This window comes from Lathamus discolor, chromosome 2 (assembly GCF_037157495.1).
Source record: "Lathamus discolor isolate bLatDis1 chromosome 2, bLatDis1.hap1, whole genome shotgun sequence".
NCBI classification, from domain to species: Eukaryota; Metazoa; Chordata; class Aves; order Psittaciformes; family Psittacidae; genus Lathamus; species Lathamus discolor.
The window spans coordinates 76,574,215-76,592,383 of NC_088885.1; the positions used below are offsets into that span (position 1 = coordinate 76,574,215).

An 18,169-nucleotide genomic window follows, 5' to 3' on the forward strand; every position below is an offset into this window, starting at 1 on the left:
CATATACAGTTTTAACAGAATATGTTAGTTAAGAATATTTAACAGAATTCGTAAGACTTAACAAGAAGGAAATTAATCTATATCCACAGGTTTGGTTGAGTCTTTTAATTTATTTGGAAGCCTGGATCATATAGTTCTACAGTTCAGAAACTGGGGAAAGGAAAATATCTCCATGTTGTCATGTCCACAATTTTGTTTCTAAACAAAATTTGTGTTGTGTAAACATACAATTAAGAATTTGCATGAGGCAGCAGCTACAATCTAAAAAACTGCACATTTAAATCTCAACAGGACCCTCTTGAGGAAGGCTGCATACTTAAGAATATATTTATGGGAAACCTTAGCCAGGCTTCTGCCTTCTTTCAAATGAGTATTCCTCAAAGTGCCTGAGTCAGGATGCAAAGGGATAGCTCACATGACTTGAATGCTGAAACAGAAGGATGTAGGCCCTTTAGAAAGTCCAGTCCAGAAACACAAGGAGGTGGATTAGCAAAAGATCAGCTCAGGTAGACAGAATTTAGCTTTTAAAGAGCTGACAAATCAGCCAAGAGCTTGTGGATGAGGAGAGACCAACATAAGACATCAAAGTAGGCATCGGCTACAGACTGCCTGCTCAAAGAGATGAAGTACATGAAGCCTTCTTGAGACAGATGGAGAAAACCCTTAGATTGCAGGTCATAGTATTTGTGGGAGACTTCAATCATACTGATTTTTGCTGGAAGGGCAATATGTCTGTGTGCAAGCAACCCAGGTTTCTGCAGAATGTCATGACAGTTTCTTGACCCAGCTGATTGATGAGTTGACCAGAGGATGCATTATGCTGGACCCATTACTCATGAATAAAGAACTGCTCAGGGACATGAAAGTGCAATTTGCCCACAGGCCATAAAGTTCCTTAAGCCTAGCAGAAAATTCTGGTGAAGCATTATCCACAGCAGACAAAACCCAATTAATTAGGAACCTTTTAAGTAAACTGGAGGAAGTCAGTTCTGTAGGACAACACTGCATGCATCTAAGAATGGTGATGAATTGCTTTCCTTCTATAATGCCTAAAAAGTGATAGTCACTGGATAAGGTTCATAAATTCTGAAAATAAGGAAAGCCACACCTATTCTAAAGATGGGCAAGAAGAAGGATCTGGGAACTAGACATTCGCCAGCTATACCTCAGTTCCAGGGAAAGTTATAAAGCAAATCTACTTGGAAGCTCGATCCAGATACATGAAGGAAAAAAAACTAACATTGAACAACCAACATGCATTTAGTAGTGGAAATTCATGCTTAACTAATCTAATTGCCTGCTGACACTGGTGGAAAAGTAGAGAGCAGTGGATATTCTACTACTTTTGGAAGACCTTTAACATAGTCTCCCATAGTAACCTGACAGACAAATCAGTGAGATATCGATCGGAAAAATGTCCAGTAAGGTGGGTGGAAAAATGGCTGAATAGCTAAGGTCAGAGAATTGTGATCTGTGGTATGAAGGCTCACTGGTGGCTGATTACTAACGATGTTCCTCAGGGTTGATACTGGGGGTCAATGCTGCTTAGTGTCTTTATTAATGACTCAACTGATAGAATGCATCCTCAGAAGTTTGGCAAATCATAACAAATAGAGGTTGCTTGGGTGAAGTGGTCTCAATATTGAACAGGTAGAACTGCTATATGGAGAGACCTCAACAGCCTGGAGAAATGGACTAATGGAAACCTCATGAAGTTCAACATGTAGTCATGCATCTATATTGGAATAATCCTTTGCAACAGTACAGGCTGGATAGAAAATAGGTTTGCGGTGAAGTATCTGAGCATACCAGTAGACAAGAAATTGAACCTGAATCAGCAGTGCGTCCTTGCTAGGAAGAAGGCCAACTTTTTTATTTTAGCAAAAATGTAGCCTGTTGGTTGAGGGAATTGTTCATCCTCCATTCAGAGTTTGAGAGAATACAAGTGGAGTACTGCATCTAGTTTTGCCTCTTCTCTGTACCAGAAAGCCATTAACATACGGCAGTGAGTTTACGGAAGGGTCACTGAGAGGGCAAGGGGAGACTGGAACATGATGTAAAAGGAGAGGAGAAGGAAAGGATTTTGTTTGGAATTAAAAAGAAAAGGCTTCTTGTTCTTTACACTTACCTAATGGGAGGGTGTATAGAAAAGGCAGAGCTAGAGCACGTAATGACAGGATGAGAGGCAATAGACACAAGTTGCAATGAGGGAAATTTTGACTAAGTATTAGGAGGAAAAAAGAAAAGAAAGGACAGATGGTTAAGCACTGAGAAGTGACCAGAGAAGTCATGAAATCCACATCCTTGGACATACACAAAGCTTGATCAGACACTGCCCTGAGCAGCCTGCTCTAATTGGACCTACTTTAGGATGGGGTTGGACCAAGTAGTCTCTAGAAGTTTCTTACAGCCTTAATTATTCTGTGATTCTATCTGGCAGCAATGATATTCAGTCCTAGGTCTCAGGTAATTTAAGATCCAACATTGCCTGCCTAGATATGGGTTCATTTTGACTGGAGAGCCTGTAATTCTTTTGGTGAGAATACTTGTGTCTGTGCTCTCCCAACTATATCATACATTGTATTAATGAAAGAAAAGAATCCTCTCTGAAGCAGGCAAAATTGGTGGGATCCTATCAGTCTAAACCACCTAAACGGATTTTTTTTTGCTAAAATAATAGATATTTGCATGAGATGGGTTTATTAGGTGAGTGCAATATATCCTGCCAGGCTTTGTTACTCGGAAGTAGCACGAGGCTCAAGCTTATATCAGTTTAAGATTACCTTGAATATACATGCAAGAGTTTTCCTCTACAGGGCATTAACTCTTTGCCCACAACCCCCTTGGCAGTTGTTATTCCTTATGTGTACAGGACATTTTGTGAGGAATTTTAGCAACTGCAAGCAGCATTAATTCTGCTTTAAGCAGCTGGCCTGAAGAGTGTAAAACCACAGAAAGACCATGGAGTAGAAAGAAACTGCGAATGCTCTGAAACCTCAGTTTGCATGCCCTTTAAATCAGCGCCTGATCAACTTGGTTGCAAGAGCTGCTATGTAGGAGAAAGCATGTCACAGAGTCAGGGGTGCACTTGTGCTGTTTGGTTCTGTCTTTAAGAGAGAATTTAACCTTCCATTAATAATAACATGATGCTAAACACAGAAGTTATACAATAATGGCTTAACTTGATATTGCTTTCCAACATGAAGATATAATATGGGCAAAGCTGACAAACATGCTAAAGATGATCATTATATAAGTCTGCATGGGAAAGTAAAACCATCTTTTTTCCAATAGACATCTAATGGTGAAATACTGCTCAATGTTTCTCAAAGAGACAAAGTAAGAAACAGTGCCAGATAGACAACATTCCTATACTGAGAGGCCATTCCAGCTGAGCTGTTTTGGAACCCCACTCTGTAGGAACTGGCATATGCAAGAAGGGGATAGAATGTCTGCAGTGTTCATTGAATGATACGTCTCCAAAATAAGCAACTCTGAAAACAGTGGGAATGATAGCTCTAGCATAAACATTTGCTGATTTGTTTTTTTCCTTTCTCCGTTAATGTATGTTTTTAACTCCTAGCTCACTCAGTATTTTTATTTCTTAACAACTTTTGCTGTTTTGGGTTTGGTTATTTGTTTTGTTTTATTTATTTATTTATGTTTATTTGTTTGGGGTTTTTTTTTCTTTATTTTTTTTCTTTAATATGAAGTTAGAAGCGAGAAAAAGGATTAGTATTTTTCCTTTCTCCTTTCCTTCCAAAGGGTGATTCTTCCCTTTCCTTCATCTGCCACCTCAGACTTTCATGATAACTACAAGCTTCACTGAATCCTGAAGTACTTGAAAGTGCATGCTGAGGTTTGTTTCACCCCATTAATGGTGAAAGCAAGCCACAGTCTGCATTAGCGCATATAGATCAACAGTAGGCATTCACATCACAACACATTTTCAGTTTGTGTTTTGAAATGTTACACTCACTGGCTGGAGCTCTGAACCTGCTGCTGCCCCACTGTGAACCTATACTCACCAGTGAGGGAAACAGCAGCAAAAGAAAAAAGTCATAGACAATGGGAGTCCCATTTAATAAAGAGATTTCTCTAAGCTTTATGGTTTAATATTTTTGGTGAGCCCACTGTAAAGAATAAATGGAATAACAATGGTTCTTTGTTTTGAGCCTGACAGAGGGATTTATTTTTTTTTCTTTAGCTGTTGCTAGCCTGCAAGTTCTATATTCATGATGTTGCAGCTTTATAGTGAGGATTTCACTGATTTCTTTCACAGAAAGAAAATGGTTATCACAGCTCGAAAGACCAGTGATCTAAACATCCCAAAATAAAGCATGAACTTTACCTGCAGTATCTCCTTGGGAAGGAAGATTAATGTGTTCAGCTGTTTTTCTATAGCTAGAAGCAAGCAATTCAGGAAGACATGCAGATTGCTAACAAGAGGATTGCTAACAGGATGATCTGTGAGAACAGTAGCCCAGAATGCAAGCACAAGTATAAGAGGATCATTGGCATAAAAAAAAAAAAAAAATAGTTCTGGGCACAAAAATGAAAAATAAGAATTAACAGAAATATTGTCTTGAGGGTCCCAGGATTTGCTTGTTTCTCTAGGTGGAATGCGAAGACGGTGAGGAGGTTACGTACCATTACACTGTAAATGCCATAATGTGGTATGTTTGAAACAGACGGTTGTAAGGCTCCTATATTGTGTAATATATTTGGATACAAGGATGATGCCAAGTAGATTCACAATTACAATGATCGCAAACATTAACCGTGTTATATTTCCTGCCTTTTCATTTTCTGAATAACATTCTTGCCCGTCCTACCTATTTCTCATATCTCCTTTCTTAGCCCTCATATGACACTTTAAAATCTGCAGGCTGTTTCTGGACTGTCATCCTAGGCCTCTAACCTCCCAACTGTCCCTCATTTCAGTTATCTCTATTCCACAGAGACCAACTGACTGTACAGAGAACTTCTATCAGTGCCAGTAAATCTTTCAAAGAGGAATAGAAGACAAGTGTGTGTATGTGTGTGTGCAATTCAATATAGGAATGAAGGGCGCTTGGGAAAGTCAAGTGGTGGAACATAAAATATGACTGATAAATGAGGAATAAAGGAAGTGCAGATGCACCCCAGCATTTATTTTATCTTTTAAGAGAATGACAAGTGTTCAGCCTATTGAAGCGGGAGGCAGGTGACCTAATCATTTAAATAGGGAAGAGAAAGAAGGGGTAAGAGCTCTGATTTTTTAATTTTTATTTTTATTTTTTTTCAAAATCTCAGTTTAGAAATTTCTGACTTTTAGCTGTGCATAAGGTCATTTAACTTCTCTGTTCATCAGTTTCCTCATGTGTAAAAGGCTTCTCTTAATGCTTCTTTTACCACAGAGATAAACATATCATTGCAATTTACTAATACTGGTACACATAAAGGACCCTGCAACTTTCTTGTCAGGAACAAGGGCAGGAATGCCATAAAATGGCCAAAAAAGTTCTATGCCTTACTGAGATACAAAGTCATCTGCAGAGAGTGGTGCAGACAGCGGTTAGTTCTTCCTGAGGACCACAGCACCCTCACACAGATGGTGTGCTGGAGGGAGCCTAAATCTGGAAAACTGAAAAACTTTAGTTTTCCTCCTTCCGCATGGTAAAGGGTGGAAGTCCTCTGAGAGGCACAGCATAGAATCAGATTTTATGTGTCCTTCTTGAGGACTTGTGAAGGGCAGGAGTCCAGCCTAGTGCCTTGTGTATATTGTAGGCAGTGCTGCAACCCCCAGCCCCTCTTAGATTGACTGAAGCAACCTAGGGATGACTGATACTTTTAATGTTAGGCCTCAAAGATAACAAACACTGTGTTTGGAATAGGAAACTAAAAGCATTAGGTGTATACCGTGGTGCAGGTTACAAAGTAAAGAAAACAAATACTGAGCAAGCATTTGCCAATAGGACTACATAAAGGATGTCAAAAGTGCAAATGGGTATAATAATTTTATTTTGACTCTTCCCATCATAGCTTTTTGCAGGGAACAAAAGTTTTGATGAGGTTAGAATGCTATTATACTGAAGATCTGAGAGAAACTGAAAGTTTCTCTTGCTAGTAGTCATGCCATTCAATTAAGATATGATACCTCTTGTTTAAATACCCCCTTGTGCGTACTCACAGTCAGATATTTGTGTCTCAGTATGTGACTTAATCTCATTCCTTGCAATGAGTTGGAGAGATTCTACCTTTTGTTTGATTTGCTTCTGGAGAAATACATTGCATGGATCAGTTTTACTTGCCTTCAGAATAGTTATAGCCAGAAGTAAAATTTGGCAAAAGAAAGAAAACCGGTACTGAAACTATATTGTGATACCAGTTAGTTCAACCCCTCCTCCGCCAAAGCAAGATCAACAGTACCTTAAACTATTCCTGACAGAGAGGAATTTATCTTTCCCTGTGGTTCTTCAAGCACCAGACAAAAGAATTCTGATTTTGCCTACAGCAACGTAGTACTCTTTCTGTTTTGCCAAGCCACACAGCAGTAGGACTTTGACTTTATCTTCCTTGAAAAATGGAGTTGTCAGCAGAGAATGATTATTTATGATAGGTTATACAGGTAATAACATCAGATAGCTTCCAGGCTAGCATACTGCTTGAACTATATGAACATCAATAAGTCTGCAAAAATGAAAAGTATGTCTGGAGGTTTCCTTTTAGTGCCAGATAGACTGAGTGTGACAAAACTGTTCCATGGTTGTGCCTGTTGTTATCAGGAAAGCAAGTTGCTCCTTTCCACTGCAGTCTGTCAGAAGCTGTTTCTGGGTTAATAAGTAAGATTTAAGACTTGTTCAGATTTTCCTTTAGTCTAAAAGGAAGCAGTATCCTATCCCTTTGCATAACAATGATTTGTAGGTTTGTGCTCACTCACGAGACCACTCAATGACGGATGCCAATACATGGATTTTATGTAGCTAATGGGAGAGCATGCAATGACATAGTGCATACAAACAACAACTATACTTTCAATATAATCCTGGAGTAGGGCAGATTTTTTTTTTTTTACTCTTTTGCCCAGGAATATCTGAAGACTAGGGAACATAGCATCCATTTCTATGTACAGCTGCACTACTACTTCATCATTTACCTGGGATTTAGAGATGCATTCACTCCAGCCCTTTAAAATTGTACTAAGCAGCCCCAGGCATAACTAGAACCCTTTAAAAACCCAAATCAAATGTTGCAAATTTTGGCTAGGGTATTAGCGCTGGGCACTTCTCTACTTCGATGCTCATGTAATATTTTATTTTATTTTGGGACCGAGTCCCTACCAAGTGAAATAATTCTTAAACCAGAAGAAAAGATATCTTCAGGTTAAAATGTCACTGTGCCTATCAATCACACTTCAATGAATAGCTGTAGATCACAAGTTATTCAGCAGTGCAATGAATAATTCCAGTCTAGAACTTTTCTACAAGTTCCTTGTATTATTATGTCTGAAACTAACTAAGACAAGTTGTAAGTTTCTATCTTTCTAAAAGGTCTTATTTCATGAATATAGAGGGATGAAATTCAGAAATACAAGAACTGTATAATAAAATGATGAATCTGGTTTCAGAGCCAAAGCATACAATCACCTTGTACTGACAAGAGCCTCTTTCCGACAGCCGCGTATTCTTGTCCAGTGTGATACAGCAGCATACTTTACTGAGAGTAAAGTGTGTAGCATACAAAACTCAGGAGCACTTTTTAATAGCTATCAATACACATGTGTACCAAACACAGGGCTACTTTGTTTCACATGTGCCTAGACAATTATCTCCTAACAGATGAAAAGCATTGGATTTCATTGGTTATAGAGTATATGGGGCATGGAGCACAGTAGTACTCTGGTCCATGATTCAGGTGGTGCTTCAGTATTGTCTTCAGTACTGCCTTAAGAAATATTTTCAGAGAGATTACCCTTTTTATTATCTCAAACCTGAAAACATTTTCTTCCACTTTTCTTCCCCTTCTCTCTAAAATTATGATGATACAAAAATGTGGTTTTCAGTATAACAGTTGCAGGATTTTACAACTGAAATTTAGGCATTTTATAGAAATAATGCTATTAAAATCCTTCACAACAGACTTCTTACATCTCAAATTTTGATGTTTGAATTGAAGATGTTTGCAAATGAAAAGACAAAAGTAAAACCAGCCTGAGTAAAAGATTTTTCTTGTAGTATACATGGAATTTTCTTTTAAAATGTAATTATGATGTTAATTCCCACAAGCTTTATCTAGTAAGCACAAAAGAAAACCCAGAAGATCCGGGTCTGACTGCTTATACAGTAAGACATAAACACAATTCCCCTTTACAAACCTATATTGCTATTGTTTTAAAATATTTTCCTGTTCACATTTCCTTATAAGAAGACTATAACTGAATATTCTTACCATTTTCAGTTCATATTCAAGATTAACATTTAGTCCTCTGAGAAAAAATATGCTTCAGAAACATGTTCATTATCCTCATTTGCCCACACCAATCAAGTTTAATTGCTCAGTTAAATTGCCTGGTTACCTCAATTTGGAGACATTCAGCTGTTTCTATCATTTATACTCACACTAATACTCAACTTTCTCTAATAATAAATGGCTGCTCTTCCATGCCTTTTGGCTAATTGTTCAATTACAAGGGTGTGAGCAGTTCTGGCATTTGCAAGACATGTGAAAGGCCACTTGTGAACACCCTAGGAAAACAGAATCAATGACATTTAGACATTAAGTGTTGTTTCTATGCTTTATAATAGGAAGTGTATTGAAGCACAATAGGTAGAAGAACAACCTTTAAAAATAACATCCACATTATTTTTCCTATCAATGCCTCCAATTCAAATTTTCTTGGTTTTCTGTTTCAACTACACTGTTTTTAACTGTCTCTCAGTAAATTCATCCTGTGGGAATATTTGCTCCCCCATCACTCCCTCTGAAGGCAATAGCTTCCACTCTAGTTCTTCAGAGCTCTTCAGGGGCTGAGCAGGTTTAATGTCAAAATTCACAGTGAAATTGACAGGCTGTAGGACCTACCTCAGTACCACATGCTTTATCTTTGCAGAAAGAGATTACCATTACACTGAACACCCCCATCCCCCACCTCCTGTGAAAGAGGAGAGCATGTAGAGGACTGCTGTCTTCTAATTTGCTTTCTTCTCCCCCCAGTATTTCTTACCTGTTGGTTTTGGGGTTTTTTAAATTTCACTCATCTTCTGTTTTCATATGTGCTCTCTTTAGGTAACATTTTTCTCCCAACTCCTACCTTCTACTCCCATTCGATATCATTTTTCCTTCCTCTATCTTGATTCCTCTTTGTAAAGTTTCTTCTCTTTCCACCTCTGTTTTTCTGGTTCTTCCTTCTTACTCTTTCCTCCCCCCGCTACTTCCTTACCCACTTGTCTGTCTTCTCTGTTTCTCCTCCCTGAGGACTTTCTGCCTTTGGCTTTTTCCTGTAGACTGAGTTCAACTGTATCTTTAATAAATGCTGATTATTCTGGTCAGAGCTCTATGAGTATTACACCAGATGAATAACTTCTCACTTGAATTGTGCCTTGCAGCCATCTAGCAGGAAAAGAGTGTCACACCCAGCTTTGACTGACAGCTGATTGGCAGGCAAGAAAAGCAGCCACCATCTCTCATGGGATTGCTCAGAAGCTTGCAGAGGGAGATAAAATGTCAAAACCACTGTGATCTACAGCCTTTGCTAAAAGGCATGAGAGATCAAACTAGATCAGATGCAATCCCATTTTAGTTTGGAAAACTAAGCTTTATTGTTTCTGCTTTAAATGTCACCATCAATAGCATAATTTCTACATTCTGCAAGAGGGACTCCTATAGACCTTGGCACCTTGGGCAGTGTAGTTTCTCCATAGACTTACCACAGGTGCATTAGCTCTTCAATTCCCATAAAGGTTGTTACCTACATGGGGGTCTGCTGCTCAGGGAGGTGGATATTCTCATAGTTAAGCTGTGCCTTTTTTTTTTTTTTTTTATTATTATATTTACAGACCCTTTTCTAACTGTTAGCATGCTTTGAGCTTAGAAATCTTCAGCTGCCTTTTGCTTCTTAGTGTGTAAGCACAGTGAGCTTCAACCCTTTGTAATAGCATGGCTTGTGGTGTTAGGGTCATGTTAGAGAGTCCACAAAACCTCATCAGAAAATGGCTGCAAGGATTGTTGTGTGCTTAATAAAAATGGGAAAGGGTGGGAAATAAAAAGGGAGATGGCTGCCTTTTGCTGGGTAGAATCCTCACCAAAATATGTGTACTGTGAATCCTAAATATTTTGGACCAAAAAGTTTTCTGGTCTATATACTTTGACTTTAGCAAAATTAATGAGCATGAGGGAAGATGCTTGTTACAATTTAAAGCTAAAAATCTAGCCTAGACAACTCTGTAATTAAGCTGCATTATTTGCAGCCGAAAATAAAAAAGAAAATCTTTAATGTAATTGGGCATGATTTGCCATGGGATTTACTGGTTAAATGAGGAACTTCCTGTTGCTGATTACAATTTGAAGCTGAAGTGTAGTAACCAGTGTTTCTAAAAACAAAATACAGAATGCATATGGAAGAATCTTACCTTGCCAACATACTGGTAGTCTGTTCCTGTGTATTCCTCCAATAAAAAGAACTGATTCCACATCCAGCTTCTTTTGGAACGACGGATGTCTTGCCTGCTGTTTCCAGACAACACCAAAACTTTTCCCTTTTCTGGAAAGCCACTAGTCCTTTGGGATAACGGTGTTAAGAAAGTTTGGTGGGGCTGACCAGCCCAAAACAGCAGCCAGAAGCAATGGTAAGTTCTCATCATGGCAACACGAGAAGGTCTAAATAATGGGATTTTGTCTTGTCCTCAGATTAACCTAATTTACTGCACTGAATCCAATCTCATGCCGTCTTCCTTCTTTAAATAGTCTTTGCAGTCTCAAAGGATCTCTGAGAAGAAAAATAACAATTTTTTTTGACTATTTTCAAAAGTACTTAATATTCAGCACTACAGCAAATAAGTAAAAAGAAGTAGAATAGTAACAGCGATTGTTGAAAAGCTGAGCTGTTTCTGGTTCAAAATGTTGCAAGTATTCCTTTAAATAATCTGAGTGAATTTACACTGATTAGGAAGAAGGAGTCACAATGTTTGTGGTTTTGGTTTTTTGTTGGGTTGTTTTTTCTCTTTAACTCTATTTAATTCTATTCATCAACTAAGGCAAACCAGGCATTTATCTTTTTGCTGCCTGAACTTTGGGATATAACTGATTAGTTTCTGACTGGCGATCTCAATGAGGTTACCTCCTTACATGGAAGAAGGGCTAGCAAGACTGCTCACTGTCTTCCCAGGAGGCATTCTGTTGTTCTGTTATGGGCTGAAGAGCTGAAGTTAGATAACTCCAGGATTTTTCCCTCACATTCAAGGAGTTGTTCCTTTGAATTCATTTAAGAAGTGTCAGACAAACAGATAAGTGAATTAAATGTGCGTATTTGTTAATATCTCCCACATACTAGCCTGTTTGATACCGCATAGGAAGTGGACATTCTGGTTTTCTCAGTTACCTACTGAATTTTGTACTGAGTTTTAGATCTTTAAATGCATAATTATATATGTTAATACTTTCATTAATAACTTCTAACAAAAAAAAAAAAAAAATCTGCTAGTTCATCTTTACCTGAGGGCTCTTACTAGCTACTGCTTTCTACTATTATTAATACTAAGTATCTGTGCACCTACAAAATAATTATGAAAATTATCCCTATCTCTGAAGACTGCATGAATTTTTTTTCACACACACAAAAAAAAGGTACACATATAGTACCAGGGTACAGGGCAGACATTTCTGTTTTTAAAAAAATCTGAAAGCTTCTTTTCAGGAATAAGAAATTATATTGTCTGTCTCAGGTAACCAGTCCTGCAAAATGCCCAATGAATGAGCTTTGGGACATTTTATAATGCGAAGAAATCAGAATTACTTGACAGAAACATTCCACCACATATATTATTCACAAATACTTTGTTAAATTTTTACCCTGAACAGATCCATACTCTTAGAGAAGTATCATTTAATTAATTTTTATTTAATTTCACATAAATGCTCTTTGAAAAAGTTAATTTTTTCAATATTCTGATCAAAGCCCAATAAATCATTCACAAACTTCAATGCAGCAGCTCTCAATATTTGTAAATAAAGATTGTGGAATGACTGTCAAATTGAAAATAGATTTTTTTAATTTGTTTGATTTTGTGTTTTCATGCAACACTACTTGGATCATAATCTATACCAAAGGACGACTTTTTCCCGATGTGTGTTTGTTTTTTTTCAAATATGTAAATCAGGCAGAATTTAACCTCTGAGCTACACTGATGGAGTTAAAGCATTTGCAATGCCTCGGGTTAACCACTCTCCTAGTCGTCATTGTTCTTAGTAATTGTATAATACAAGCTCAAGTCTCTTACATTTCCTTTTAGTAAATAATTTTCTTAGCTTTTAGATGAATAGTAGGCAATGGAACAGGGCTGTTCAAACAATAATTTTACTGCTTCACAAGGTAAAATACTGTAAAATTGTAAGGAGTCAGTTTTTCAGCATTAAGAGGAAGAATGGAAAAGGTACAGTTAATTCTGAAGCGGTGTAGTTTCCTCCAGAGAACAGGGAAGGTTTCTAGTTAGCTCTCATTAATGCCAGTGAACATTCTGCAGGTAAAAACAACTGTGTCCTGTAGGTCATGGGAGCCGTGTCCACATAAGGCTTTGAGTGTTTTGAGGTAGACACACACACACAAGGTTTTACACACATACATGTAAACATGCACACACAGAGATATAACAGCAAGAACAGACCCCCTGACCACCACAAGAAGACCTCCTCAGAGGAGGAACAGAAAGAGCCAGCATAATTAAGCTTTACAATGTGTTCAACAATTGCCTTCAGTGCTGTTCATGGAGCACTGGTAAGTAAATGTGCAGGTTGCTAGAGGGGGACACAGGCAGATTTAGATACCAGGAAAGGGAGAGCTGAGGTGGCTTTAACTCTCTCTCCATTCATAGTCTCTCTTACCCTTCTCCTGTACCCTTCTGACCCATGTAGGGTCTTGTCCCTTATGGCTCTGCCAACATCCACCACTCTAACCCCAGCTGTGAGTGGAGCTGATCTGGTGGGCATCTTCCCTGACTTGATATAAAAGAGGAGATTACGTCTCATGACTTCTGTGTTCTTGGTAGGATGCTTTGTGGGGAGGTTGGGGCCTGCTCAGGTGAGTTAATTAGTGCCCCAGCAACAGCATCCCTGGCAAGCTGCCGTGTAGCAGCATGCCCGTCATGATCTGTGCTCACAGTGCAGATGTGAAAAGACAGATGAGATGGTAGCTCTGGCTGTGTGTGTATGGCTCGCCTTATTGGGGAGGCAGGGCCTGAGGTAGGGAGCACAGCATAAGAGCAAACCTATTATTTTGCTATTAGTGAAGTCTGCATGGATTGCTAAGGCATGAGGGAGTGAAAATTATCACTTGACGGGCTCCCCCAGTGCTCATCTCATTACCCCTACGGACAAACCCCACAGCGGGGCTCCATACCTCTGTTCCCGCATATAACATTTCCTGAGCAGTGCTGCCTGGAGCAGCATTACCTAGACAGGATTTGTGCCAGCCTTTCAAAGGATCAGTCCTTCAAATGCCAATTGCCAGGAAACAATTATTCCTACAGGGGAATTTTGTGCACTTGAAGTTGGCTATATTTCACAGCTCTGATGTCATGGGAGAGGTTTAATAGTGGCTCATGCTGAAATATAGCTTACAAGAATGATATCATAGCTGTGAAATACAGCCTTTTACTCTTTTCTGCAGAGATGTGTCCAAAATGCTGAAATAAGGGCATGATCCCATAATATCCTTCTTCTCTCAGTAGTCTTCATGAAGCAGCAGAGCAGCTAAGACCCAGCAACTTCCCTGTGAGTGGCAAGAGATGAAATACACCTTTGCAGACCTTGGATTAAGTGTGCAATTGGGCAAGTACCAACTGAAGTCCAGTGTGTCATTGCCCTATAGGTACTGATAACTGTTTTATGGGTCACAATGATAGATTCAGGTAAGTGAATAAAAAGGGCAGGGGCACTATACTCTGAGATAAGCTTTTAGTGAAGAGTGAGCTCCTGTGGCTCCCAAATGTCATTTTGTGGCCCAGGCCCAATGTCTCGTGCTGCAGGGAAGTTTCTGCAATGTAATAGTTTTTCTCGTGCAATCTCCTTTAGTTTGAAAATAAGTCATTCACCAGAGATATATTATTTTCTTTAAAGATAGATGTGCAAATATAACTAATGAGACCTTGGGATTTTCTTTGTTTTCTTCACAGTGCACAAAGACAGGCAATAAGACAAAAAGGGCTCTTTAAACATGGCATTTCTCAACCATCAGCTGGTTGGGGAGCTCGCTGTGTTAATCAGCTGTCAAGAGTGAAAAACAATTTTACTGTAGAACAGCCTTAGACAAGTGGCTTAGGTCTGTCAGCTCAAATATATAGCAAATCTGGGCTTTTTACAGAAGAAGAAGGAATCTGCATAACCAAGCTTAAAAAAAAAAATCCCAGTCTAACTTTAGGTATGATGATTGTTAACATAAAAGCAATGTCACTTGCAGTCACAGAACTGTCTTTGGTATGACAAGTCGCAGATTTAAAGTTTATGTTCATGCCTCTTTGAAGGATCAAAACCTTAGACAATTGCTTAATCACTATAAATATCAACTTGCCTCAAAATTATTTCCCTTAGGTAATTCATAGTCAAACTTTCTATTCACCCTCTCCCCTACCATCTTGTTAATGTAGGAAATGTCTTAATGCCACCAATGCGAGAATTCAGTGTGAAATTTGCACCCTTCCAGAGAAATATTTAAATTATTTGAACTATAAATCAAAGACAAAACACATCTGTTGAAGTCACTCGTATGAATCTGGGAGCTCTGCCCTGGAGATGCCTTTCTGGCAGAGAGAACCAGGTGTAGGTTCTTAACATCAGGAAGTGCAAAGAGGTTCCACCTCTGTTGCCACTCAGCACTGTGGGTTGTGCTGTTCTTCCCAGCTAGTGGTTAAATAAGCCAGACTAACAAAGAGCTCTACCATGACAGGCATCTGCAAGGAGATGGAAACATTTTTTCTTCATTACTTTCTGCTCTGCCTGGAGAAGAAAAAGCTTAGGGGAGACCTTGTAACAGTCTTCCTGCACTTAAAAGGGGCCTACAAGAAATCTGGAGAGGGACTTTTTACAAGGACATGCAGAGATAAGACAGTGGGTTGGCTTGAAAGTGAAATAGGGTAGATTTAGATCAGATGTTAAGAAAAAATTCTTTACTGTGAGGGTGGTGAGGCACCGGCACAGGTTGCCCAGAGAAGCTGTGGATGCTCCATTCCTGACAGTGTTCAAGGCCAGGCTGGACAGGGCTTTGAGCAACCTGGTCTACTGGAAGGTGCCCCTTCCAGTTGCTGGGGGTTTGGGACTGAATGATCTTTAAGGTTGCTTCAAACCCAAACCGTTCTGATTCTACGGTAATACTCCCCCTTCAATAGACTCTCAAAGGAATATGATTTATAAAGTGTCCTACACTCTGCACTTGAGGATAATTTCTTTATCAGAACCCATGCATCCAATTGTATTTCTGTATGTATTTATATATCTTGGGCAAAATGGGGTCCTGGTTATAAGATTTTAAACAGCCTATAAATATGCCAACAACCATCAGCGTATCTAAAGTTTCTGACATACAGAATCTTTATTCAAACAGAAGTGTCAGTAAAACAAATCTTTTATTCCCTAGTCATCTAGTTACAGTTTCATTGTGTGAGGGTTGGGTACAAAGCTTCACGTGTTAGTATTAAGGTCCATTAGTACACTGGTATGAATGTTAATTGTATTTTCAAGAATTGATAATGTACTGTTATTCTCACACAGAGACTGAATCAGGAGGTGAAAGTTAATGGATGATGTGGCATAGTAATTTAGGAAGCTGAGCATGGGAAATGTTTTAGGTTTTCAGGTGGTTTTGTTGGGTTTTTTTTTTTGGGGGGGTGTTGGATTTTTTTTTTATTTTTTCATATGATGCAATAAACTGTATTCACCCTCATGGCTATTGCTTAGGTTCTTGGGGAAAAATGCACAAAGGCAGGGAATAGACCCTCCTCTTTCCTTCCAGCAGGTTCGCTATGAATGTACCAGCATACGTGCCTTTACTGCCCCCAAATCAGGTCTGTTTTATGGCTGATGAAGGAAAGACACAGACTGGTCCCTGCCAACAGCTGTACTATATGAAATGTGTAGCACCACCTTTGGAAGAAAAGGAGGGTTCTGACCTGTAAGCTTTAATTCATATCTAGTTTTGTAGGAGATGGGAGGATGCACTAAGAATATTCTGATATCATATCTTCTAGATGCTGACCTAGCCAGGCAAACTGACCGTGTTTAAATCCCAAACCATTCTACAGAGCAGATTGCCAGCCACAACAACTGGACTGCAGTCTTCAGCTTCACAGTTACCCTGTGCAGGAGAATCAATTGGTAGTCTCCTGGTGAGACCATAGAGTCTCCATATTCACACAGTCCTGCAGGAAAGACCTTCCCCTTTCTCAAACATCAGGTGCTGGTGTTTAACTTATCAAGCCTGAGAGAGAGGAAGACATCAACACTTCATTGTCAAAGCCTGAGGAATGAAAGGTGGGGAAAGCATTAATGGGTAAGGAGGATAATGGTCAAATTATCCTCCTGCGGTTGCTGTATAATGTGTGACAGTCTGTGGTATGGAATGAGGCATGTCAGCTAACAACCTGGTGATCATTTGCTTGGATTTTACCTTGTTGCAAAGCCCTGCTAAAGAAAAAATGTCCAAGTCCCTAAGAAAACTTAATGACTCTAAGGAGTCAAGGACCCTAGACTGTCCTTGGAGCTGTCCTTGCAAATGTAAAGTATGTGGCTTTGCTACCCCACAGGCAAGACTGCAAGGAAATGATTAAAGCTGTTAGGAAAAAACTGCAGAAAAATGATTTTCTCATTGGGGAGGGAGAGGTAAGGTTAAAGTAGCAATAGTTGCACAAAGAAAAGAAAGTATTCCAAAAAGACAGAGGCTTCCAAATTTATCATATTCATTTATTTTCACTGTCATATTCATATATTTTAATATATCATATTGATGATTTTCATATATAGCAAAGAATTCCTTGCTAGATCTTCAGTAATAGCTAAGATTCATGTGCTCAGAAGCTATAACACTGCAGACTTGTCCATAATTGACTTGGACTTAAAAAGCAGTTGTTGAGTTTGAGCTTACTTTGCAATTCTGTCTTTCTTATGACCAGTCAGATCTGAAAGTCTCTATCTAATAATTTTCTCAAGTCTGAATTGGCTTTTACAGATCTGAAATAAAAATGATCTTTTTCCTTCATTGTCCATGAGGCATTCCTTTGTAAATATGTCATAAACTGAAGAAAAAAAGGTCATTTTTTTTCACTGTAAAGGTAGCTGATGGAATTTTAATCTTCCGATGTTCACTTTTTTGATATCTTTGTTATATAAACCCATATACTCTGGTGATCATTCCTGTGAATACACCTCTGAAATAACAAAACAGAACAGAGCCGAGAGATTTCAAACTGAAAGACTTGTGAGTTTAAACTAGAGGTACATTATGAAGACATCAAGTACACAATGTAATTGCAACCAGCAGTGGTTGATTATAGTGTCTTTCAAAGTCATTCTTTTTTATTCAGTTCCCTCAGCAGGCAAAAAAAGATCCAGAACTATAAAAATACCTAAATGCAGCAGAAATGTTAAGATAACTACTACCTCCATCCTGCACTGGGATCTATCAACATGGTGCTTTTGAACAATGCAACTGCTTTAACTCTAATGAACCTGGATGCACACAAACACCAGCCTTCACAAGAGCACACGCTAACAAAAGACAGAAAGTAGTCTTCTAAAGTGTATCTTCTTCTTTAGGTCATGAACGGTAGTGGCAAAAGATGACTGTTCAGTAGCTGGGGAGTGAACTGATGATGATGTTTGTTTGCTCTCAAATATTTTGATTTTTACAAGACTTTTTACAAGGGCATTAAGGTATAAGACAAGGAGTAATGGCTTGAAACTGCTAGAGAGTAGATTTAGATTATTA

At 38.7% G+C, this 18,169-nt stretch overlaps 1 protein-coding gene across 3 annotated transcripts in view; it reads right to left on the minus strand.

Annotated features, from left to right (window-relative positions):
• Positions 1-18,169, minus strand: part of LOC136008388 (cadherin-6) — a 104,209-nt gene that overhangs the window by 40,565 nt on the left and 45,475 nt on the right. For all 3 annotated transcript variants that reach the window (XM_065667555.1, XM_065667556.1, XM_065667557.1), the window contains one exon: positions 10,611-10,966. In XM_065667555.1, the coding sequence (XP_065523627.1) occupies positions 10,611-10,841 (231 nt within the window). In that variant the 5' untranslated portion in view covers positions 10,842-10,966. The remainder of the gene's footprint in view (positions 1-10,610; positions 10,967-18,169) is intronic.